The sequence below is a fragment of the Micropterus salmoides genome, unplaced genomic scaffold (assembly GCF_014851395.1).
Source record: "Micropterus salmoides isolate LMB-PRFRI ecotype aquatic unplaced genomic scaffold, ASM1485139v1 Ms_hic_scaffold_20, whole genome shotgun sequence".
NCBI classification, from domain to species: domain Eukaryota; kingdom Metazoa; phylum Chordata; class Actinopteri; order Centrarchiformes; family Centrarchidae; genus Micropterus; species Micropterus salmoides.
The window spans coordinates 28,209,124-28,235,903 of NW_024041151.1; the positions used below are offsets into that span (position 1 = coordinate 28,209,124).

Below are 26,780 nucleotides of genomic sequence, written 5' to 3' on the forward strand. Positions count from 1 at the left end.
AACATGGACTGGAGCAAGAGTTTCAGAGTGGTGAGTTATTAATCTGTAACAAAAGTATCTTTCATCCATAAAGTTTTAACTGAGCTCTGTCTCTACATCACAGGAACAACTTTATGTCCACTGACTGCCTGGAGGGTAGCTAGTGTTTGGAAGTGAGTAGAGAGCTGTGTGCTGCAGCTCAGAGTGTTTGTCCATCAGTGTTTTTGAGGGCGTGTCTGACAAGCCGCGCATTTTCTTGTGACGTCACAAGAAAGGGGAAGTAACGGCTGGACAACAAACGAGCTGTTTTCAGGCAGTTCTGAGCAGAGTTTTCTGTGGGAGATGGGAACTCCCTTTGGGCTGGACTTTGGGCTTTTTCACTTTGCAAACCTGTTACATGCACAAAAAAGAGATATAACTCAATAAAGCAGAGGGAAAAAGCCAAAAAGCAGAATATGACCTCTTCTAACGTATGTGTCATGTAAGTTAAGTCATTTTGTTGTTTTAACCCAAACCATGATCTTTACCAAAACAAGTAGTTTTGGTGCCTTATCTTTACCAAGTTGTGGCGTTTCACAACATCAACCACTAGTTTTATTTTCAAAGAATAACCAGACGTTACGTATTTATTCTGGATAACTTGACCGTGGAGCCCTTCACATGCAAAATATTAACTAAAGGGTACCCACGGTGTTAAAAAGCAACACCAAGGGGTCTCGATCATCCGTCCACACTTGTTGCCCTGGGCTGAGAACGGGTTGGGGACACCTAAAAACATCATGACAGAAGAGGAATGATGTCGCATGATGCCATCAGGTGGAACAGTGAAGTTGGTCCCTGGACCCCCTAAACCAATCACCTATGTACATCATGCAAGTTGTTAAACACAGCAAGCTATGATTGGTCAGGATGAAACATTTAGTCTGATCACAGCATTAGAAACCAACCACATTGCTGTCTTACAGGGTGGTTAGACCACAAGCAGCACTGGGTTAAAAAAAACTCAAGGTCCTGTGTTGGTGGTAGCGTTTTGCTTCAGATACTAGAAAGACGATGAAATATGAACCAGGATATTCACTGTCAGTAACTAATCCATCCACGAGCAACATGCGCTTGCACATTTTTGATTGGCCTACACAGTGTGTTGCAGGATGACGTTTGTCTTGAATTGAAGCAAATATCTAGCCAGGTTCAACTTTTTTTGCCATGGCCCCCGGCGTCGGGACCCAAATTGTGTCAACACAGTGGTCTAGTAGAAATGAACAAGGCATCTGCCCTATTTAACGGTGCTTATGTGGGTCTGATCACAGCCATAGTTTAACAACAGTTAATCTGCATATTTTTGCGCTGTAGTGCCAGGAGTGATGAGTGAAAGCAATTCATGGTTGTGATGCTGCTGAAGAGCATCGTAGCCTAAAAGTCCAGCTGCAGCCACCTATTCCAAAAAACTAGTTGCAGTCCTCTTCTCCTTTAGATTCTTGAGCCTTAGAAAATGAATAGACAGGATTTGGGGTTTTTACCCAGGGATCTTAGATAAAAACAGTTTAAGAATCCATTTCACCAATGCAGTCTTAGATCCAAGATTTTGCTTTTGCCAAAACAGCATGAATTCTTCTGTGGAGAAGCGCTGTACCTGCTGCAGTTTTAGGTCTAAGCGCAGTGGGAGAGGGTGAGCTTCAGGAGTCCCTCTTTATGCATCTTGTAGAGGAGTTTGAACTCAGCGGGCAGCTGATGGGACTCCTGCCATTTAGTGGTGAACTTGGTGCCCTTCTTGTCGTAGTAGTGGTACGGCAGCTCCTTACCCGTGTTGGGGTCCCAGCCGAAGGGCCAGAAGCCGTACAGGTGTATCTGGTTGCACATGGAGGATGCCAGCGTGTACATCAGTATGCCAGTGCTCAGGCGCTTCGGCGACAGCTGCTTGGTTTTCCAGTAGCTGTTGAGTACAAGTTAGTAGAACAATTATACATTAAAAGAAGCTTACAGGTTTCAAATTGCATGCAGTGTAAGTAAGGGAATTCAATCTTGAATAGATCAAAGTGAAACCCTTAAATGTTGACTCTGCTGCTCAGTTATCTCTTACATTAATGGTTCAGGATTTAAATTACTCAAATTAATGTTTTGTTTCATGATTTTTTGGTGATAAAAAAAAAGGCAATTTATTTATTGGCCTTTATTTCCTGGGAGAACCAGTTCTCCATTTAAAACTTATATTCGATCCAGACCTTTATTTTTATTATATATATATTTTATTTAGTTTTATTCGTAAATATAATATTGTAGATGGGATTAGGATTAGCGTTCTCTGTTCTGATATGTTTTCATTTGTTGTTGATGTTTTCTGTTAATGCAAAGTCAACATTTCCTCCATGTTTACGTGTCATCTTCAGGACAGTACATTCAGTATAGTGTACATTACAGCACTATAACAGTACAACAGAGTGATGTCACACCCACCACTCTGCTACTCTAAGTTTCTCTACAGAAACGCTGTCTTCATGCTCTAATGGACCCTTCGCTAAGCCCCGCCCCCCCCCCCCCTTAGATACTGTTGCTAAGTCCGACAAACTGTCGGCGCTGCCACTGTCTATTACTGCACTCCCCGGAGAAATATTGTCAAATTAGTTGGAAAAAGCGATCTCAGAAAGAAGCAGACACTAAAAATAAATATGATAAAATTGTCATAATCAGTAAGCTACCGGCAGTGAAACTGAGTACTTCCTGTCTTGATATTTAACAATAAAAGCCTTCCTGCAGCTCAAAGAGAATAATCTCTCCATTTCCTGGTAGGCATTTAAGGTATCACCTTAAGGTGTCACCTGCAGGAGGTGTTCAGTTTCACTGATACCTTAACTGCAATCAAAAAATGTCAGCAATCACAATTAGTGAACTAACAGTTTTTCTGTTAGAGATATTGTAGCAGAGACGAGAGTATGAAATGACTCTGCATTGGCACTGATGGAATTAGTGCACTGGAAATCTACATATTGCCAAATTTACCATGTGAGGTATTAAAGTACAGGTAAGTCCACGTTCTGATAAATGCATGAATTAGATTAATATATATTAAGTATTTATTTGTTTGGGTGACATATGAATGGAGGCATAAATCAGAATTTCAGTAAAACAAAGCAAAAAAATAACAGTTGTGCCTACTTATTTCAGCAAGACTCACAAAATTCAGAATAAACTGTTATTGAAAGCAATGGCTTCAGATGGTTAAATAAAAAATAAAAACAATCTAGTCACTGCTGATGCTTTCATTAGGGAGTCTTGCTCTGCATTGTCACAGAAGGGTAACTCTCCAAACTGGCCTCAACAAAAGCATTTCCAGGAGTCCTTGAGGTGCTGAAAGCCGTCTGAGCTGCTTAAATGTGTTAATTCTTCTAGAGCAAGAAGTTTTAATGGGATTGGTGAAGATTAAGCTACTGTACAAGCAGCCTATTCTGCTTCTACAACACTAAGCACCCGACTTAAATCCCTCTCCACACACACACCACTCTGTGCCATACCTTTCACTAAATAGCTGTTTCCTTATAATCCAGCTTTGGGGCCTAAATCTCCTCTTTGCCATATAGAGCACAGCTCAGAACAATATAACGACACATTAGTTTCCACAAACAGGACAAAGATAACACTGGGACATTTTAAACACAGACAGACATGAAGATAGAGAAAGAGAGAGAGATGGGCAGTGTGAGAACTGTTGCCAATGAACATAATCCAAACAGCAATTAACTTCCCTCCAAAGGGTATTACTGGTAATTTTATAGAGAAACGGGGTTGGGCTTTAAAATCTATATTCTTTTTTAACATCAACAAATCTCCTCAAAAGCCCAAAACCCAACAATGAATGGATACGGCGTATACCTCTATGCCATAGAGGCCCATACATGTCAAAAACTGAGCTGTAAAGCATTGAGAAACAGACTAATGCATTGTTGGTTTTGAGCTTTTCATGGAATTTGTTGACAGTTTAAAAAATGCAATCTGTATCTGGATATGTTTTCTGGATCTTAATCCTGGTGTAAATACATTTAAAAGGCACTGCAGTTGAAATGCAATTGGATCAGCCAGACCGCATCTGGAGTTGAAAGGTCACCTAAAGTGCAATTTATACTTCTGCGTGAAATTGGCAGCGTAGCCTCTGCGTAGGCCCCCCCCCCCGGCAGCTGTAACGCGGTGGATCAATATATTTGACCGTCACAACCCCAAGCGAAATGACTCGTTTCACTATCAGGATGTGATCCATTTGATCGATAACCTTTGATAAGGCTATAACTGCCGCACGTTTACAATTTTACCGCCATTCACGTTAGCGGCGGGCTAAACCGGGAGTTAGCCTGCTCGGCCGGCAAAAGTCAACACAGTGGACGCTGTAGCGCTGCCGCCGACTAGCGTTTGGGGGTGTAATTGCAGAATGACGGAGACACCTACGCACAAGTATAAATGCCTGACCCTACACAGGAGTATAAATCAAGCTTTACTCTGCCATCTCAAGGAAGCCCAGCCAAAAACCTACACAAACATTTTTTACAAGCAAAAGGACCCCATACAGCAACGTTGCTTCCCTGGACTCGGAACACACCATGTTAGTTGACAAAATATTCTAGCTCCGCCTACCTACTTTGCATATTCTGATCTGATAACACTGCGGGCAGAATGAAGATAATTAGGTTGTTTATTAAAACCACGTACAAAAGGCCCGTGTTAAGATGTCATTATTCAGATAACATTGCATATCCAGATACAGATCCCAGGAGAATAGCAGGTGGAGATCGGTGGCCCGTACTACAAAGCGGGGTAACTGGCTTATCCGGGTAACTTCAGGAGTAACTTCGTGACGTCGGGTGTAACTTCCCAGTTAACCCGTACTACGAAAGGTGGATAGGTGTTACCCGAGCATAAATTGCACATGGCAATTTATGTTGCCATGTGCAATTTATGCTGCATCTCTAAACGGCTCCGAGCAGGTTTTGTTCGTGGTTAACTCGAGGTTACCGTGCACGTGGACTACACACCGCATCTGTACTCAGTGTTAATGATGAGAAGTTGGATATCATTACACACCACTTCATAAAATATGTTTAGATTTCATCCTGATTTGTTCCACTGAGGTTGCAATGAAGTTCTTGGTGATTTTAGAGAGGAAGTCTTAATTAGGCTAATTAACGGGATCATTTCTTAGATTTAGCCCATCTGTATAATTGAATTCTCCTAAGTGTTTTCACATATTTAGATTGACTATTTTACGTGTCCAAAAAATAGGGAGCCTGGGTCGGGGTTAATAACTGAGAAAAAAAAAAAAAATCCTAGGTGAAAGTGAAATTTACAAGAAGACAAATCAGAAATTCCCTGAAATTAATGTCACAAAAAATCGAAAATCACTCTGGTGTTTTCTTCTGAATATACCCGATCCAAGGCGAAGTCTCTTCGGTGCATGATAGTGATTGGGGGCTAAACTCAGGAGTATTTCCTCACTGCTAAATCCAATTGCAAAGTTTAATATAACTTTCCAGTGCATGCATAATAGGCTACACAGCAGACGTGTGTGTGATGTTGCAGCCTTGCAAAGTGAAGTTTCTCTCATAAATGTGTGATTATAATGTCAGAGAATATTCAAGTTTTTTTACTTGTAGATGAATCTTGGAAATTAAATTCTGTCTCAGATTATTCCCCCTCTCCGCTGGCTCCTTTTACAATGGCCCTTATGTGCAGTTGTACCTTTACATCTTAATCATATTACACATAAAAGAAGAGCCCATAAAATACATAATAGAGATTTAAACTACAATAAGAACACTGTGAAGATAATTAGGCTACAAATTTACTCAATGCGATGCCAACAAGCCTCCCTGGCTTTGTCGTCCGCCAGATATTAGATTTAGTCGTTAACATGTCTTTATATTCATAATTTCCCGACACTACCAACGTGCATTCCTCTGGAGAAATACAGAGCATGCGCCATTGCGAAAAAACTCTGCCTGCACAGCCGAACACGCCCCTTTTAAGCGAACATGCACCAACTCCAATTAAGTTAACACGGGGTTAACACGGACTCAACTAACCAACATCTTATCCACCGTTTAACTCCAGTGTAGCGGTCAGAGTTTGTCAAACCTAAGTTTACCTGATAACCCCGAGTTAACTCTGAGCAGGTTGAACTCCCTTCGTAGTACAGGCCAGGGGTCTTTGTTGTTATGTACTACAGTGATACTGTGTGTCTTACTTGTTGATATACTGCATGATGTTTCCGGGCCATGCCAACTGGACCTTCAGCTGACCTTGATGTTCCACGAAGAAGTCCACCAGTGTCCTCGTCACTGTTGCTGACGTGTGGAAGAAAAATGCTGGGATCCACAGGATGGCGCCGTCAAGCTTTTTCAGGCTCAGGAAGAAGTTGTTCCTGTCCTGCACAGTCAGTAAATTGTTGTAGTATTTCTCCAGGATACTGGGGTTAAAGGTTGTCATGTTGGTCCGCCGCCCAACATCCTTCTTAAAGATCTCGGTCGGTGCAAAGTTGCAGCGGAAGACAAAGTCAAACTTCTCAATCTGGGCGCCACAGCGCGAGCCGGTGAGGATGCCACTGTTGCCGACCACGGCACAGACATTGTAGTGCTTGTTGAGGATTGGGGATGCCTCAGGGAGGAGTGAGCGGAAGTTCTCGCCAATTGAAAAAACATACTTGTGGCTGGAGTAGTCGTAGTGCATCAGCTGTCCTATTCTGACTGAGCCTCGTGTCAGTGTGAAGTTGTGGGGGATGTCGATGTATTGAGAGATCTCCTTTCTGCAAGACAAAAAGTTTATTTTTTCATCACCACCTCCTTATTGTCTACAAGTCTGGCTAAATAATATCTGTTTACATAAATGGAACAATTTAAATTTCTTTCATAGCAACCATACATGCTTCAGCGGAGGCCAATCCACAGGTGCAATACCTACACAGTGTGTAATCAAAACACCATGAACCTTCCAACCCAATACAAACACAATAACACCTGCAGTTCTAAACATGAAGGGAAGTCATTGAAAAATTTGAGAATTTTTTTGAGGAAACCTACATTGAAACATAGGACTATTTAAAATTTGCATACTTTAAGATCCAATATTTCTGTGGGTCTGGCAGTGTATATGCTCATCACTACGTTGAATACGTATGTTCAATAAAGAAGAAGTAATAATATACAGAAGCGGTTGGCAGATAAGTTCTGCATCGGAGCAATTAATTTTTCCCGTTAGCTGGTGGGAATATAGAACATATTTGACCTAAATGTTACAGTGTTTGTTTAGCACAGTTTTTTTTCACCTCTTCAACAAATTGATTATGAAACAACTCTTTCACATGCTCACAATAAAGAACGAGCTGCAGTGTGTGTGTTCCTGTGTTTGATCCACATCCATTAACCTACGGACGCTTATTTTCATTTCCCCAGTATCTTCAGGCAGTGGACATTTAGGATAATCATGTTTTCTGAAGGCTCTTTCAGAGGTGTGTCAAGCAGGCTACAGACTCTTTGTAATGATTCAAAGTAAAAGCTCTCAATTCAACGCGAAATAAGGCATTGAGGTAAAAAATGTTCTCATGCTTTAATTTTGTAGGCAAAGTATATATTTTTTGCCGCTGTCAAAGCACCATAATCTGGCCACGGGCCAGATATTATTGCTGGTGGGCAGTTTTGGCGAGGGTCCATAATCACAGAGAGAAGTAATGTTTTTCTCTTATCAGTGTTTGTATAAACTTCATTTATCATGTGGTTTATAATAGACTGTGATACAGAAACAGTGACAATGTATCACAGTTGCCAAATTGCAATGACATATGGTTTTACTGAATAAAGTAAATATAATTTCATAATGTACCTAAAGAAACCTCATTTCATTCCAGGCTACTCTCTGCTGTGTCAGAAGACGACACTTTTTGTCCTGGGTCAGCCACTCTGTGAAAGGGGGGAGGGGGGGTTGCAATTCACAACCAGACCGCTAGATGCTACGAAATCTTATATACTTATGCCAGGAATCCACTGACTATAGCTACGGCACGTTAGAGCTGCACCACAGTTTTGATTCGTCCATAGCCCGGCGTCAAAGTCCACTGGAAATGTCTCAGAAGCGTTTCAGCAGCGGAGCGCGCAGCCTGCCCCACATAATTTACTTGTTATTAATTTGGCCTTTTTGTGCTTCTACTACCTTCACAGCTCTATGTGACCCCACTTCATTCCGTCAACTTCTGGCTGCATTTTCCACAAGGAGCATTTCAGAATCAGAGCATTTTGCCTGCCTGATTTTGCTGACATGTTTAGATTTTGATTTGGTAATCAGTGTTTGCATTTTGTGCTTCTACTGTGATTAAGTAGGCTACATGGTAAAATGATTTCTTTTGTGTCTGTTTTAACAGTGTTTATTGTTCCCACAGTGTGTTTTATTTAGAAAAACAACCGGATTCTCTATACCGTTCTGTGTCTGACTTCCTGCCTGGTTCGCACAGCGGCCGCGTCTGGTGGACTCAGAAGCATTGACTATAATGGTGATTACCTCTGGAAACCAGTTTTCTGCTGTGAAACCTGGAGCTCTTTCACCGGAGAAGAGCTCAAGAACATTGGGGAGACAACACCAGTGGATTTATTTCCCACTTTTCTGTTTAACATGTATGAGTAACTAAATGAATAAATAAACATATCTCAAAGATTTATTTGAGATTTGTATTTACAATATGCATGAAAGTTTAACTTGGAAAGTCTACAACTAAAAGTGATGTGACATAATCAGCTGTGTGTGTGTATGTGTGTGTGTGTGAAACCTACTTCAGCTGTATAAAAGCAGTGCTGTTGTAGCTCCATTTAGAAGAGTTCTGCAGGTCCTCACTGAGAGCGTTGGTCAGAGGAGTGAAAGCTGGATCCAGATACTTCATTGCCAGCTGGGAGCTACACAGCGAGAGGGAGGAGATGTATGTCATGTATGTTAACCCAGTCTTCCTGTGTTAGGAGGAGGTCAGCTTCATCCACTAGCACTTCAAAATGTTTTGAGCAGCATTTTAACTGTTTTAAAACAGGGTGTGTAGGTAATGCAAAATATTTACCTGCATTGAAAACCATTGAAGGATCATTTGTCAGACAGGCCAAGAAATACAAGCAGTCAGGCGATCAGACAGGTGGTAAACAAGCAAACACCTGAGTCACTTTATTGAAATCACTTTTTTTGGAGGTAGAAGCTGTTACACACCAGGTCCAAACTGAAATTACAATGCAAAAATGCTGAAATTGTTAAGGAAAACTAATCTGAGGTCAAATGGTACACTTTTTCATGTTCTATTTAGTTTTCTTCTGGGCAGCAGCAATGATAATATTTCGGTTTTTCATGTTTCTGAACAAAAGAAAAAGAAAGTATTGAGTTCATCCAATCAACCACAGATGAGAATGTTAAAAATGTTTCTTTGGTATGTAAGAAGCAACAGAAACACAAGGATTTACCAACGTCTTTTTTTTTGTATTTGATTTGTAAATATCTTGCACATATATGTAAACTTGGTGTGGACATACCTCAAAACTGTTCATCAAATGACTGCTTGTGTTTTTTGATGCAATAGTAGAAATGCTGTCCTAAACTACAAAAATAAAACCCAATAAAAATAAAGATTTGTTTAATATTTCAGTACCAATTTCAATATTATATTTTAATATTTTTACATCATTACCAACATCTTAAAGCTAAAATGCCTCCAAAAGAAGTTGATTGAAAGGAGCCATTCGGCATATATATACATGTATATATGTGTGTAGTATATACATATATATATATATATACATATATATATATATATATATACTACTGCATTGTTGGTTTGACAGTTATACTCATTATAAACACAGATTCAGCCTCTTTTCAACTCTCGTATCTACAATAAAATCAACCCAGTGTACTGTGGGGAAATAAGCAGTAAGGTCATACTGTTGCAGAAATTATGTCCATCTTAGCAAGTTATTCATAGTTAATTTGACTTCATATGTGGAGTGAAATATTTACCCTTCAACCAGATTTGGTTCCATGTACTTCTTTCACTTTCAAGATGGTTTAAAAAAAACTTACTGTCCACATTTTGAAATGATGCCATGTTCACTGCATTTCAAAACATTTAAACAGCATGACAAATCCACTGATGTCACCTCATTGGTAGTTGGTTGGTAAATGTGATCTCATTTTAAGACTGAACATGAGGTCAAGTACTTGATAAGATGAACACTTTTGTTGCAGTGCAAGAAGCCTCAACTCTTGCAGTTCGACAAGTGTTTATAACATAAATCCAAGACTTAACCAGACGAATAACCAGGTGCTAATTTACAGTAAGCTTTTCTATATGCCTAGCCTGTTTTTTTTTTGCATGGAAACCTTGACATTTTTAACGTAGGCCTATTTTAGTTTTTCTTCTCCATGGTGCTGTCCCCTGGTAGAATGACTTCCATCTAAGCCACTTCAGAACAGGCATCGTGGACTTTTCTTTGTACTGGACTTGACTGACTCTAAGAAAGACAAAGAGGTTTTTTCACAATGTTGGAAAGTTGATTCAATCAGAGAACTTGCCTCTTTAACTCTAATTATCTGCCTTTGTCGAAACATCAAAATGTCAAGGTTTCAGGTCAAGACTCTGCTATGGCAGAAACAACTGGTCAAATAGTATTTGCAATTTTAAGTTTGGTTCATCTTGCATGAAGTACAAGGTCGTTAGAATTTACTGCATCAGGACAGTTCAGACAGTGTCAGATGTTTGATCACTGAGATTTTGATGAAATCCACCACCAAAAGCCCATGTAATCATTCAGACATCATCTAACTTACTGCCCTGCACGGCAGTGCTCCATGATTCTCTGCCAGTCTCACGCAAACCTAAAAAGTAGGTGTAAATACTGTTTGACCTGGATCTGATGGCAGTCAGACCTCCAGCAGCTTTATTTTGTTGTTGCAGCGTCCGCCATCTTTGTAGTGAGGCTCAGCCAGAGAGGTGCAGTGCTGAATCAGGATCAGCATGAAATAGCTACTGTGTGGAATTTGCCCAGACAAATACTGTAGAAATACTAAAGATGCACAAATTGCAGTTGGGAAAGGATTTCACTTTTTCAGTCTTTATATTTGCAAGTTATTCTGTATAAGATTAGATAATCACTAAAAATGATATTTTTTTGGGCTGCATACTACTTTATGACTGATCCCCAAATATTTAGATGATTATTTTCAGTGTCAAGGAACACTGAAAATAAACTGAAATAACTCAAAACCTCTGTCTATAAGTTTCTTTCGCTGGAATAATTAGATAATGTGCCACACTATTCTGTTGTCAAATACTGACAAATACTGGCTAAATTCCACACAATGGGATTTGATAGAAGTGTGGAAAAAAACTCTCATTTCATGCTGTTTCAAATCTAACACCGCACCGTCCAAAAGGCTTCAGAGAAAATTCAGGCTCAAAGACTCGTCGTTGCTTTGTCTTGTTATTGACACAAATACTTAGATGGCTGCAGGTTTCTGTGCGGCCAAAAAAAGCTGAAGCAGAAGATGCTTATGGTTTTACAAGAAAGAGCAAAGATTCCGCTGCTACAAATGTGAAACAAAAACTTTTCAAATGATCAACAGAAAGTAGTTAGCTGTTTGTTTTTTTCTTGCTCAGTGTCAGACCACAGATAGATAGATTGATAGATAGATAGATAGATTGATAGATAGATAGATAGATAGATAGATAGATAGATAGATACATAGATAGATAGATAGATAGATAGATAGATCTTAAAATAAAAGAAAAGGAAAAACAGAGTACTTCCTTGTGGTTTTTAAATAAAATGTCAGCACTCTGTATTCACCTCAGGTCAGGTTTGCGAGGTGGCCTCTCACTGCAGGAGGAATGTAAAACAAAAACAGAATAGAAGAGAAAAGAATAATCTCACTCTTATCTTAATCATCACCAGTGACTTTAAAATGACATTTAACTGACAGACAGGAATACCTACAGCAGACTATAAAGACCTGGCTTAAAGAGGTGAAGTGCATTTTTTATCATATTAGTATAACAATTAAAACTCTTGTGATGTAATACAGCTCTAATAGTGATCACTGAGTTGTATGGCACTTTTTGCCACTTGCTGTGGCAACATAATAAAAAGACAAACAGTAACAGTATAAGACATTTTGTTTTTTTACTTGGCCACTAGAAGTTTGATGTAAACCACAAATTAATTTCAATGGTAAAGTTTGAATGTATTAAAAATTCTTCCACAACGTTTGGAATGGTAGGTTGTCGGTCGCTTATCCTGTGAAATATCTCGATATCAGCCAGATGGATTGGCACAAAATTTAGTACAGACATGCATGGCTCCCAGAGAAAGAATCCTAATGACTTTTGAGATCCTCTGACTACTGTTTATAGCTAGTGTCACAATCAATAAAGGGTGCAATGAAGCCCTACACAAAACTACAGTACAATTTCATGTATAAAACTTTTGGGAAGTTCTTCTCTGCCCCAAACAGTAAAATACATACAGTATAACTAACCAGGTAGAAGTAATCTTTACTGCTGAATAACTTCACACCATAGAAAAAATAAAATTCTTCACTGCATGACATCTTGACTGAAAGCATTGCATGTGTGATGAGTGCCTAGTAACAAGAATAGGAGGTGCTCGACCATTGGTTACAACAGCTTGCGGAGCAAACGCATCCAGGGATGCTCTATCAAGCATAAACAAGGCTTCAATGTGTTCAGTAAATCCGACCATTAGAGTCCAGTCAGCGGAAATGTGGGCAAGATGGGCCTAGAGGAAGCATCAGGGGGTTGCCTTTATCATTTGGAATATACTCTTTTTCATTGTAATCTGGCCAACAGTTCTGGACAGACCATCAGATGGACTAACACTCTCTTATCCACTGGCTGCCCGCATACAAAGCAAGACCAAAATTTCCCCGAATCACCCTGTTCCTGATGGTAAACTCTCAGTCCACAACAACACAGCAGGAAACGTATACAGCTTTGTCCACTAGCCTAGCCTAGCACTAGTGTTTTCTCATCAAAATGCTGCTCTCCTTCACATCTAACTCACTCTGAGCGTAACCTTGGCCTGCAGTGACAGCGAGCAAGGAGGAAAATGATTACAGGCAGGGGCAAAATGAATGCGGCTCTCGTGCTGTAAATCAGAGCCAAGGACGGCTTGCTGACCTCCAGAACCGTCATCAGAACGATGCTGTTTTATAATCCCACTCCAGACCTGCCCAAACATGTTGGACAACAAAGATTTACAGAATGATTTTCCTGCGGTGGCCCAACAAAAACCTCTCTCCCCTACTAAGAGCTCTCGTGGTGTCAACAGACATCCTGTTTGGACTGGAATCAGATGTAAACACACACACAGGGTCTGTCCATCTCAAACTAGTTCTGTGGGTGGTCAGACACACAGCCTCATTAACAATAATCTACTAATTGAGAGCGTAAGCACCGCCCACTCACTTAGCTCACCTCTGGCCCATTAGCTTCTGTTCCTCAATGTATTTTCTCATGAAAGGTGTCTTTGATTAGTCTTTCTGTTGTGTGCAGAATTTCAAATCACTATATTCTAATTTTCATATTACACTTGGGTCACAGTTAATGTACAAGCAAACTATGTACTTAATACAGCTGGTGAAAGCTAAAGATTGTGCTGTCGAGAAAACCAATCATACAAACTGATGCTGAAATGAATTTACTTTCAAATTCGGGGTCCATTTTGAATGGGGACCATGGTGCCATGTTTTGTTCCAAAAATAAGCTATTATATTCAAATATTATTCAGGAAGAGAGAGGGAGGTTCAAATTTAAGGGGGAAATCCCATTTCAAAACAAACAGGACACGGACAACCAGGAAAAGTTTTTGCATTTTAATCTCTGGAGTAAAGCTATGGAAGAGTCTCAATGAGGAACTAAAGCAATGTTCAAACATAAATCAGTTTAAAATCAGGTAGAAAGATATAGTTTTCATGGGTTACAGGGATGAAGAAGGAGGTGAATAATCAACTGGAGCTAGTATTTATTCTCAGTTTCATTGTTGTTGTTGTTGTTATTTCCCTTTGTCTTTCGTTTTATTTTCTTTTTTCCTTTTTTAAATAATTGGTGTACTTTTTGAATTGCTTTTGGGTATGACAAAGTAGATATGTAAATATTTGGAACGCGGGAAGATTATTTATAAGCATTTGATTTGTGTACAGGGGATGGGATTTAATAAGTTTTTATTTCCTCTTCCCACTACTTTTCAAATATGTAAGAACACTGACAAGAGTTTCAAAAAATGTATTTACTATTATTAATTTATTTCTTATTGTTTTATTTAATCATCTTGATTTGTTTATTTGATTGCATTTTCTTGTCGGATGTTTTTGTTTTACATAAACACTTAAAATTTAAAAAATTTACATTACATTTAAAAATTAAACTGAGACAACAAAGCCCTTTGAAATTGCTCCCACTCTCACTCGTCTATCTGACTGGATTCTTCTACACAGCAATGGTGGCTGAGGCTCATGGATATTGTAGTTTATAAAAACATCCATCATGACAAACTTAAAATAACAGTTACTTTTAGAAGTAGTTGTAGTAAAATAAACAGGTTTTGTGTGACATGATGGAATATTTTTAAATGTTTAAATGTATAATTAACACAGCTGGAACGCACTGGATCTGTCCAAGTTTCAAACATACAACTACCAGCACATCCAAAGCTCACTAATGAACATGCCGTGTCTCATTTGCTCAATTCCTACAAAAAACGAAACGTTACAATCTGAATGTAAAAACATTTTTGGCTTAGAGGGAGTTATGTTTCTTGGTGAACAGCTTCTGGCCGCAGGGACTGGAATCATGTCGTCACTGTGAGGTCACCAGCAGCGAATCCGGTACTTCGCTGCGCTGAAAACATCTAAAACTAAAAACACCATGTCAGTTTCAGCCTAGATCCCCATCCAGAGGGAGGTCAGTGCAGTTACCCGCAAATATGTTGTCCACCTCAACTGAGCGGAGGGTTTGGGCATCTGTAACCAGAGTCCCATAATCTCATATCTTATTTATGGTTATCAAAATAAAAGTCTGCTAATATGTTGTGATGTCTACTTTTTAAGTAAGAGGCTTGTTCACACCTCTCTGTGATATTTCACCGCTCTAAAGCTTCTTCTTGGTTGTTAAACTGTGAACAAATGAAGCAAAGTGGTTTGTTTTTCACAGCTGAATATGCTGTTGAGGTAAATGCTGTTCACCACAATACTTACACATACATATACTTATATACATACAGGCAAATCTATGTGGACACCTGAAAATTGAAACCGTCTGATGATCCCAAAACCATTAATGTGCTGCTACTACAGCTTCCACTCTTCAGGTTTCAGGCTTTCCACCAGATTTTAGAACCTGGCTGCAGGGGTTCGCTCCCATTAGTGAGGTCCAACACTGATGTTGGTTGTGATAAGGCTTTTCTCACAGTCAGTGTCCCAGTTCCTCCCAAAGGTGTTGCAGGGGGTCGAGGTCAGGGCTCTGTGCAGACCATTCAAGTTCTTCCACTCCAAACTGTGAAAAACATTTCTTTATGGAGCTGGCTTTGTGCGTGGAGGCATTGTCATGTTGAAACAGGAAAGACCCTTCCCTAAACTTTTACCACAAAGTAGCCCATTATAGGGTTACTGCACTCATCATGGGCGATCCCACAGCACACGATTTAATGCCACTGTTCAATGAAGGAGTGCGGCCAAGGCACAATGTAACAGCATGGAGGTCAGGAAGGTGGGAGGGCGAGTTGGGCATACAACGTTCATGAAGAAACAAGAGTTTGCCTCACGTCACAATCCACAAGTTAATGTTCACTTTTTAAAAACTGTACCGATGATCTTTCCCTAACCCTAACCATACTGTAAGGTAGTTGCCATGTACAGATATTGTTGAAAGAAAAATACTGCATTGGACATTAACTTTGGTTTTGCAGAATGATCTAAAATCAGCTTTCTTTCTAACAGTACAGTTCAACAAAAATCACTTTTGTCTAAAATATCATTGTATGCTGTTGCATTACAATTTTCCCTTATTGGAACAATAGGGGCCCAGTTCAAACCATGATAAACAGCCCTGGACTAAAACTACCCTAAAGTGTGTGGATAGGGATGCATATTGTTGGCCCTCTAGTATAGGCCTATGAGGAGAATTTGCATTTTAAACATGTATGGTCTGAGAAACAAAAAATCTATTGGGACCGTGATTAATCAAACTATAGAGCATGAGAAATACTGCATGAAACCACAGCAGCAGCTGACAGGCCTCAGACAGCAGAGAGGCCTTCATCTGAGTCTGATCAGTGCCACATCTTCCTGAGCTACCTTTTATTTGATTGCTCAGACTGACCATCAAAAACTGAGAGATGAATGTGCAACTGGAAAATTATACAACAGCAATACTAAACATCATTTATGAGGATTCAAGACTCTCAAGCACATAGCATATAATGCACCAACTGTATGCTACCTTCAAATTGTTTTCTACCCAGTCAGCATGTACCCCACATAGCTAAAAATAAAATCCAAACACTCAGCTCATCTGATGCAAACCAACAGTCAGCATTTCCATCTGCAGCGCTATCTCCAGGCCTGGACTCACCGAAACCCGGCGTGAAACATCGACATCCTGGATCCTCCATTAGGTCCGTATCTGGGGGTGCTGAGCAGGAAGTCCTTTTTGATGGACACGTAGCTGATGAGTGAGAGGATGAGCAGCGCCACGCTGAACATGACCAGCCCCAGCGCGCTGACGATCCGCACCATCCTACCTCTCTGAGGGCCCCAGCGCCCCTGGACCGGAGGATCACTGACCGGCCAGCGCGAAGAGACGGCGAGCGCCCAGGCGCACCGCATCAGCGGCAGAGAGAGTGCGGAGACGTGAAGACGACGCGCGCTTCACGCAGATTTCAGAGTCCTGGCGCGGTAGCGGCAGCGGCGACGCATGGGCGGCGAACTGGAATGCAGAAATGCAAAAGGAAGGACAGGCGAACAAGGACGCACAACCCGCGGATTTATTGACAGAGGACATGAAGGCTACATAGTCCATGAGTTAAGCGGGAGTAAGGAGCGGGAGGCCGCGTTTTTGAATCCGATTTCATAACCTAAATATGAGGCAAGGCGGTACCGAAGAAAAGACGCGTCTGCGGAAGAAAAGACGCAGGAAGAACGAGTGTCATCGCAGACTCGAGAGCAGAGGGGGGAGGAGGGCGGTCTTGGAGGTTTTGATGCAGGCATGCAGGCTTAGATTACAGCCGGTTTCATAACCTCAGGGTGGTGTAATGGGGTGGCTCACGCGATGTCCTGCAGGGAGAAGATGGTGGCGGCCGGCGGATGCTGCTCCCTCTCTTCATCTGCATCCTCGGCGTTCTCTCTCCTCCGGTCTCCGGTAGTCTAATGAATAAAGAAGACGCAGCTCTCGTATCGCGGTAATCAGATAAACAGCAACAGCAGCATCCGAGGCGGAGCTCTGTGTCCTGGTGGAGGCTGAGACACGCAGCGAGAGAGGCACCGCTCAGACAGCCTAGGGGGGCTGCAGGGCTGAGGTATCACACTGAGCTAAGATCTTGAGAAACATGTGAAACTCTGTTAGTTTTCCTAATGAAACATTTCTGTGGAGTATTCACACACACACACACACACACACACACATATATATATGGACAAACATTTTGATCCAGCAGGCCTAGAGTTTTTCTCATATATTAAAAACTCTAGGTGATAAGTTGGTTTTGTCCATATAGCTTATTTTGTGCATTGCTAGCCTATATGCTACATATTGTTAAAATATAGGCTACTGTGCAATATATCGTGTGTTAAAATTTGAAATGACATTTGGTTTTCCACTCGAAAATTCACTCACATTCGTACACTAAGTGCTCAAACAGGAAGTAACATTCACAGTGGAACAGCCACCCGGGGCAATTCAGGGTTCAGCATCTCGCTCAAAGACATTGACACACAGCCTGGAGGAGCCAGGGAATTGAACTGCCAACCTTCCGATTAACGGGCAACCTGCTTTACCTCCTGAGCCTCCGGAGCCACTTGGAAGGAACCATGACCAAGTGTTTATTATGACGATGAAGGTTCTTTAACCTTAACAAGTAGTCATTTTAATCCCAACCGTTATCTTTTCTTAGCTCTAAGCAAACATTTAAGAATAACTTAACACCAATCTGAAAAGCAGTCTTTCAATCTCTTACACATTTAACAACACCCAATAGTGATGGCATGATGGACACCTGTACATCACTGCAGCAAGGTGAGAAGTTCAGCCACTGGACGTCAATTTTCCTCAAAGGGTTTCACAGTTTAGCACAAAGTACAACTGCGGTTTATGGGAATGTCACGTGTTAATTAAGTTGTGCAGTGGCCATTTAGGGCGTGGCTATTTGCCACATATTTCAGTCTGGCATGTGTCATTTCATCAACTTCTTGTAACCTAAATTGGTTGATGGATGGATCTCTAATTAATTTTAGCAATAATATATAGCAAATTATATGCTATATATCAGCATTTATGGTATAAAAACATGTGTAGGCCTATATGACTATATTATAAAACTTTAGGGCCTGAGGGATTGTTTTTCAGCTCAGTTAATTCATGCATGGTGTCCACATTTGTGGACAGTTATTTTAACTCCATTTTGTTACTATATGGTGGTTGTGTTCTCCAAGTCATCAGTGGTTACTCGCTTGTTTTCCAAATATTTATGGCTTGATGACTTCATCAATCCAAGATGGCTGATGGTAATGGCTATGGCTTTTATTCAATGAGTTCAATCGAGGTAAAAAAAAATAGTAGTATGTACTGTAAAGTATTATTAACAGGTTTATGTTTTATAAATTCAAAATTCTAAAGTTTTATACCCCAAAAACCAACTGCCCACGTATGTGGACGTCATGCAACAGTGGAGTCATGGATTTCTGGAAACTGCTAGTTTATCTATTCTTATTTTTCAGAGATGTGATGAATTGTATTATATTATTATAAAACAGACATTAACAAATCTATGAACATAAAGTAAGTAAGTACTTATTACAGCATTAAATGGCAACTTTTGACTACTTTGTGACCTTTCCACTAAATAAGAATAAGTATTGTACTCACATACTGTAAAGAAATCAGTTTTAACTATAGCTATATAATCTGTTACATGTTGGATATTTATATTTTAAAACTGAGATGATTCAACATGAAGTTAGATAAGGATATTAACATGCTGCTGGGTTTCCGCATACATGTAACTACAGTTACATGTTTTTCCTCAATTTGTTCCTAAAATATATGTTTTATTGTTAATTTGCAACTATTGAGGTTAAATAAATAGCATAACAAGACATAAAAAACATAATATTCCATATTGTCAGGTGTGGCATTTCACTATTTGTTGCATGGTGTCCACATACATGGATAGTAATAGGAAATCATTTTAATATAAAACAGAATTTTGAAAAAATGTAAATGAACTGGTATTTTAGCTCAATTTTGAGTAATAAAAATATTATTTAAAAAATCTAGATAATGTTTTTAATAATTCATGCATGAGAGGGTTAAGAGAGCACTGGTGTACTGGTTTAACCCAACCTCTGATGTAATTTATGTAATTGGTAGGATACTGAATACTTCTTATTGGACATACCCAGACAGACTGGGCTGTCTCGACAGGGTAAAGCTAATATTCCAATATCTGATTCAATGGATTAGTTTCTCATTTAAGGTATCATTACAGATGATTAAGTAATTCCAGCATCATCCACACTTTGCCCCATCATGGCAAACAGTTTTACACAGTTGTTTCAAATGTTGTCACCTAAACACAAAACAGACCGACTGCAAGACGCTCTGTTGACACATAAAGACATCAGACAGAAAGAAAGGCTGCCATGGCTGCTGGCATTTCAACAGTGACCCTTCTTCTGCCCTTAACGCCTGAGACAACCCCACACATACACACATGCAGAGAGAGAGAGAGACAGAGAGAGAGAGAGATCTTAAAGCTTTGTAAAGGCTGTCAAACAGATATATAGATTAAGACCCTGAAGCTTCAAATCAAATGTCTCTCTCCCTACCACACACGCACTCACATATACAAAGCATACAACAGCAGTCACATTCTTCCCAGTCACCATTCAGTGTTGTGGTTTTTCTCAAGCATTTCCATTTGATGCAGATGACAACGCTGAGTGGGACAAATTACACAATTTAATATCTCAACTAACTGTACAGTAACAATTCTTAATTTACATGTAGGGAGATAAAATGTGTAGGCATACGAGGAATCTGACTCGTTTAAGTTGCTCTCAATGTTCACAGTTCCATGAACAATTTGCAGGAAGCCAAATACAGACAAAAAGCAAGGACAGCAAAGAAGACATAAACATAGAACTATTATGTAATTACAAGTAACGTCTTTATACAAGCCAAGACATTTCAACTGGTCCGAACAGGAAAGCACAGGTTTTACTGAAAACATTAACGATGTGCCTTGTTCTACATGTCAGGAAGTGAATGCACAGTAGCTGGCCCCTTCTCAATACTAAATGGAATGCAGCCCAGATCATGGAGCCCTGGCTTCATGATCTGTAATGTAATGTTGGTCATTACACCTGTCTGTGACAGCTCCATGGCTGTGTCCCTACTCAAGATGACACAATTACATTGAAAATAAATAAATTTAATTGAGATGAATAGGAGAAAGAGGATAGTGTAATATGATTTTTTGAGGACCAATACTTGCTGCAGATATGGCAGCACTACCAAAACCGCTCCACCTTTATCTTTTGTTACCTGTAACCACAGAAACTAATCAACAGCCAGCAAACAGGCTCCACAAAATAACGAGCAGCCCAGTGTTTCACTGGGAGAAAATGAATGATTACTGCAATGTCGAATTCATTTGGCTTTGACTATACGGAGGAGACTCCGAATAGCTACAGAGGGAGTTAAATGACGTTACTGGTGTAATACAGTGCTGCTATCAGACAGGACAGAGGAAACAGAAATTGCCAATAATAAGAAAAGGAATTTCACTATATGTTGTACTGACTGTGATTGTGTACGTGACAATAAAATTGATTTGATTTGATTGACTTCACTGCATTGCACTTGACTTTATTTGACTGGATAGCACTTTTTGTCCACTTTACTTCACCTCACTGCACTTCAGTTCATTGTACTTAGCTGTACTGTAGAAGGACAAGAGCCCAGATGAAACAGTAAGTGCCTATAACAATAAATAGTTAGTTACCTCATTTAACTTCAATTCACTTCATTGCGCTTCACAGCCACATATGGAGGTCAATGCCAGACAGACAATTTGACACAATTGGTGTTATACTGTTCTGCTTTTAGAAAGATGTAACTAAACGTATTTGGTTACACACAACTAAACAATAACTTATTACAAATATATACCACTGTTTTTTTTAAAGGAAGATGGAAGAACAGAGAAACATCAAAGCTGACCAGAGACAAGAGAAACAACAGAAAGTAAGAGGACAGGGTTTGGGAATCAGTTAAATGAAGGAAACAATATGAGGGGGGAGAAAATGAGTCAAGATGGGAGATGTGAGTGTAACAGATAGACAAGAAGTAAAATGATACTCAGCGGAGAGAAGGAGGAGATGAGGACAGATCCGAGATGAAGATATTGGCGTATCAGCTTCTGATAAAACAGGCCATCAGGATTGTTTTTCTTCAGAGAGCGGCTGACTGTGTAATGATGCTTCTTCATCCCTGTGACCCCTGAAGAGTCACCAGCTGTCACTATTTTACACAACAGGACGTGATAACCACCACTCTGCCTATCTCTACTGTCGTATTATAGCATATAATCCAGTAATGCAGATAGTTTCAGTTATCTGCTGAGGTTTCTGCCTCACATTTCAAGATTAAATATAAAAACAAAACTGAACAGTAACGTGTCCAGAAATTGTCCCTGTTATTTTGGATTATCCACAGGCCTGACTGTGGACAGACACTGTTGCTTCAGAAGACAGTCCAGCTGACATTTAGTATTTTTGAAAAATTGGAACTACATTCAACGCTAAAACCAGTGCGAGAGTTTGAACCGAGGACAGCATGGTAATATTTCTTTAAAATAATGGACCCACCAGGGAGACTGGGGAGTGTTTTTCACTCACTACATCGTCGTACTTCATTTCATTATACCTTAATTCAGTTCACTGCACTTCACCTCACTGTACTCTACTGCAATGTATTGCACTTAAGTGCACCCCTCTGCATTGTACTTGTACAGCACTGCATTGCACCAATGCAGTGCACTTGACTTTGTTCCACTTTACTGCACTTCACTAAACTTTAATTTATTTAATTTCAGTTGAGCAACTCAAATTAGAAATTTAATAGCACCAGGAACAATATAAAGAAATTCTGGTTCTATTTGTGTTATTGTATGTTTTGTTGCTAAAACTGAAACTCTACCTTTAAAGGGCGAGACTGTCTGACCATAATTCACCTGGCTTTGCGTAGTACCTGTTGCTCAAAGATAAAATGCAGATGCCACTGTTCATCTGTTGTCTAATTGGCCTGTTTCATAATATTTTGCTACCTGTACCTGTTCAAAAGCATTTAAAACATGCTGCCTCTGTCACGGCCGGGGGCCAGAAACTCAAACGCAGACTAGAGAATGCACTGAAAGTGGTTTATTGAGCTCTAGGGGAGTCCTGGGAGAGGTTTGGGTGTGGTGGTCGCTCTGTGGGTCTGCAGCTCTGGTCCCAGAGTCTAGATGACTCCGTGGCATAGGAGGGAATCCGCGTGGCGCAGGTCCTGGCTTCTGGAGGCGAGACAAAGAGAGAGAGCCATTAACAATGGTGCAAAGGTTCAGACAACGTACTGAAACTAAGGTTGACAAACTGGCTGGCGTGTCCATACGGATGAAGTACAACGATCCGGCGGGGACTGGAAGGTTGGCAGATCCTTTAAAGGCGTGTTGATTGCTGGCAGATGCCCTGGTGTGCTGATTGCAGATGTGCTTCAGGTGGGAAAGTCTGGAGCTCAGAAACCACGCCCACCAGCAGTCTCAGGGCAACAGGCAGGCCAGGGTCACGACCAGGGGTTTGTGACAGTACCCCCTCCCCAACGAGAGCCTCCCGGCGATCCTCCAGGCCTCTCGGGGTGAGAGCGATGAAAAGCCTGTAAGAGGGCGGCATCCAAAACCTGTCGTCGGGGAACCCAGCTCCTCTCCTCAGGGCCATAGCCCTCCCAGTCGATGAGATACTGTATGCCGCGCCCTCGACAGCGAGAGTCCAGAACCCGACGCACCGTGAACGCAGGGTGGCCCTCAATGAGTCGGGCGGGTGGAGGGGCCGGGAGAGGAGGGAGCAGGGGGCTGATGAGGACAGGCTTGAGCAGGGACACGTGGAACGTAGGGTGAACCTTAAGTGTGGGGGGCAGACGAAGCCGAACGGTCACTGGGATGATAATTTTCTCCACCACCAAGGGTCCAATGTATTTCTGAGACAGCTTCTTGGAGTCAGTCCTCAACGGAAGGTCCCGGGCGGAGAGCCACACCTTGTCCCCGACGGTGTAGGCGGGTGCAGGGGTACGACGACGGTTGGCGTGATACTCATACCGAGCCGACGTCCTCAGGAGGGTGGCTCGAGCTCTGTGCCAGGTGCGGTGGCATCTGCGGATGTAAGCTTGGACAGAGGGGACAGACAACTCTCTCTCCTGAGAGGGAAACAGTGGAGGTTGAAAACCATAAACACATTGAAAGGGTGACAGACCTGTGGCGGACGTAGGGAGAGTGTTGTGGGCGTATTCCACCCATGGCAACTGGGAAACCCAGGAAGCGGGGTTAGAGGACGCCAAGCAACGCAGAGTCGTCTCCAGCTTCTGGTTGGCTCGCTCTGCCTGGCCGTTAGCCTGGGGATGGAACCCTGAGGTCAGGCTGACGGTGGCCCCGATAGCACGGCAAAACGCCCTCCAGACTGCCGATGTGAATTGTGGACCCCGGTCTGAGACGATGTCTAATGGAAGGCCATGGACCGTGAACACCACTGAGACCAGGAGTTCAGCGGTTTCCTTAGCTGTGGGCAGCTTGGGCAGAGGCAGATAACGTGCAAATTTGCTAAAGCGATCCACCACAGTGAGTACCACGGTCATACCTTTCGAGGGGGGCAGCCCAGACACGAAATCCAGAGATAGGTGGGACCACGGACGACGAGGAATGGGTAGAGGCTGCAGGTATCCTGGAGGAGGCCGGTTGGAGCCCTTGTTCTGTGCACAGATGGGGCAGGCAGAAACGAAGGCATGGACATCGGCCTTCATCTCTGGCCACCAAAACCGTCTGCGCAGGAAGGCCAGAGAGCGGGTCACCCCCGGATGGCATGAGAGTTTGGAGGAGTGACCCCACTGTAGCACAGATGAACGAACAGAGAGAGGCACAAACAAGCAGCCCGGGGGGCCGTTACCTGGGTCTGGCTGATGCTGAAGGGCCGTTCTCACCTCCTTCTCAATCTCCCACAGGGCTGCCCCAATGATACAAGTCTTGGGTATTATGGTGTCTGGGTCAGCCGTAGTCCCCTCTTTGACAAACATCCGGGATAGAGCGTCAGGTTTAGCATTCCTGGACCCGGGCCTGTAGGTAAGGGCAAAATTGAACCGACCAAAGAAAAGCGCCCACCTGGCCTGACGGGGGTTCAGGCGTTTCGCCGAGCGGATGTATTCCAGGTTTTTATGGTCGGTCCAGACCACAAACGGTTGCTCGGTGCCCTCGAGCCAATGACGCCACTCCTCGAGGGCCATCTTAACGGCCAATAATTCCCGGTTCCCGACGTCATAATTCTGTTCAGAGGGAGACAACCGATGAGAGAGGAAAGCACAAGGGTGAAGCTTCTTGTCCTCGAGTGACCTTTGGGACAGGACGGCTCCCACCCCTACGTCCGAAGCATCCACCTCCACCACAAACTGCCGGGACGGGACAGGACTGGTGAGGATGGGGGCTGACGTAAACCTCCTCTTGAGCTCCAAAAAAGCTCCTTCAGCTTCAGAGGTCCAGTGGAAGGGCCTAGCTGGAGAGGTAAGTGCAGTTAATGGTGCGGCAGTGCGGCCGTAATTTCTTATGAAACGTCTGTAAAAGTTGGCGAACCCCAAGAATCTCTGTAGCTGTTTCCTAGAGTCTGGTCGGGGCCAGTCTAAAACTGCTCTCACCTTCGCGGGATCCATCCTCACCTGCCCCTTAGCGACGATGTGGCCGAGGAATGTTACAGTGGAGGCGTGGAACTCGCACTTCTCTGCTTTGACGAAAAGGCGGTTCTCCAGGAGACGATAGAGGACTTGTCGGACATGCTGGATGTGTTCTGCTTGGTTCTGGGAGAAGATTAAGATATCATCAAGGTAGACAAAAACAAATCTGCCCAGCATATCTCTGAGTACGTCATTGATCAAACACTGAAATACTGCAGGTGCGTTAGTCAGGCCAAAAGGCATTACCAAGTATTCAAAGTGTCCTAGGGGGGTATTGAAGGCCGTCTTCCACTCGTCCCCCTCCCGGATGCGAACCAAATGATAGGCATTGCGGAGATCTAGCTTAGAAAAGACAGAGGCTCCCTGGAGGGATTCAAACGCAGAGTTCATGAGAGGTAACGGATACTTGTTTTTAACAGTGATATCATTCAACCCCCTGAAGTCGATGCACGGGCGGAGGGTCCCATCCTTCTTGCCCACAAAGAAGAATCCGGCTCCTAGGGGTGAAGAAGAAGGACGGATGATACCTGCTGCCAGTGAGTTGTTTATGTACTCCTCCATAGCTGCCCGTTCCGGTTTGGAGATGTTGTATAGACGACTCCTTGGGAACGTAGCTCCTGGTAGCAAGTTTATGGCGCAGTCATAAGGTCGATGAGGGGGAAGGGATAGCGCCTCCTGTTTACTGAACACCTCCGATACCTCGTGGTATTCCGTGGGGATGGATGACAGGTCAGGTCTGACTGGTTCGGGTCTCTGTGGGTTCACAGGGGAAGGCAGAGCAGACCGCAAGCAGCTAGCAAGACAGGTAGGACTCCAGTTCCGGATCTTAGCTGCTGCCCAGTCAATGTGAGGATTGTGTTTAATAAGCCAAGAGTGCCCCAACACCAACGGAATAAATGGCGAGTCTATCACAAAAAAGGAGATAGTTTCAAAGTGATTACCTGACAACTGAAGCTGAACCGGACAGGTGCAGGTCGTCACTCGAGCAAGCAGCCTCCCATCGAGTGTGCTAGCCTCCAGCGGCTCCTTTAGCTGCTCTGTGGCTAACCCCAGCTGCTTCACCAACTCGGTATCCAGAAAACTCTCGTCGGCTCCTGAGTCGATGAGTGCCAGGAGCTCCAGGGTCTGGGTTCCCCAGCTGATAGTGGCGTGTAGCTGAGTTCGAGGACGGGAAGACGGAGGCATGGTCGCCCGGCTCGCTAGGATGCCTCCCCTGGTTAGCGAGCCCTCCGGTTTAACAGCCTGTTAGGGCAGGAGGTGATGTAGTGACCAGGTAGACCACAGTAGAGACAGGCGTTGTTCCCTCTGCGGCGTTCCCGCTCCTCAGTACTGAGCCGGCTCCGGCCCAGCTGCATGGGCTCGCCTTCGGGGTCCTCCTCTCGCCGAGCGGGCTCCAGAATGGGTTCAGGATGAGGGGGTCTGGATCGTGCCGGAGCTGGAGAGTATATTCTGCGGCGGGGGGCAACCTCCCTGCTGAGGCTGCCGTGTCTCTGCCGTTGTCTTTCCCGGCAGCGATTATCTATCCGAATCGACAGGGTGATGAGAT

The 26,780-nt window shown here is 42.5% G+C and overlaps 1 protein-coding gene across 1 annotated transcript; it reads right to left on the reverse strand.

Annotated features, from left to right (window-relative positions):
- Positions 1-331: 331 nt before the first annotated feature.
- st8sia3 (ST8 alpha-N-acetyl-neuraminide alpha-2,8-sialyltransferase 3) lies at positions 332-17,588 on the reverse strand. Its single transcript, XM_038734744.1, has 4 exons — positions 16,625-17,588; positions 8,778-8,897; positions 6,206-6,763; positions 332-1,912 (listed from the first exon to the last, which is right to left on the reverse strand). Exons 1-4 carry the CDS (start codon positions 16,876-16,878, stop codon positions 1,630-1,632), a joined length of 1,215 nt encoding a protein of 404 aa, XP_038590672.1. The 5' UTR covers positions 16,879-17,588; the 3' UTR covers positions 332-1,629.
- Between the last annotated feature and the right edge of the window lie 9,192 nt (positions 17,589-26,780).

Excerpts from the sequence above, each read along its gene's own strand:
- st8sia3 (XM_038734744.1), bottom strand. The coding sequence starts at position 16,878 with ATGCGGTGCGCCTGGGCGCTCGCCGTCTCTTCGCGCTGGCCGGTCAGT. Across the intron at positions 8,898-16,624 it reads ATGTTTCACGCCGGGTTTCG|CTCCCAGCTGGCAATGAAGT; the intron begins GTGAGTCCAGGC and ends CTCGCTGTGTAG. Across the intron at positions 1,913-6,205 it reads ATCATGCAGTATATCAACAA|CTACTGGAAAACCAAGCAGC; the intron begins GTAAGACACACA and ends TGTACTCAACAG.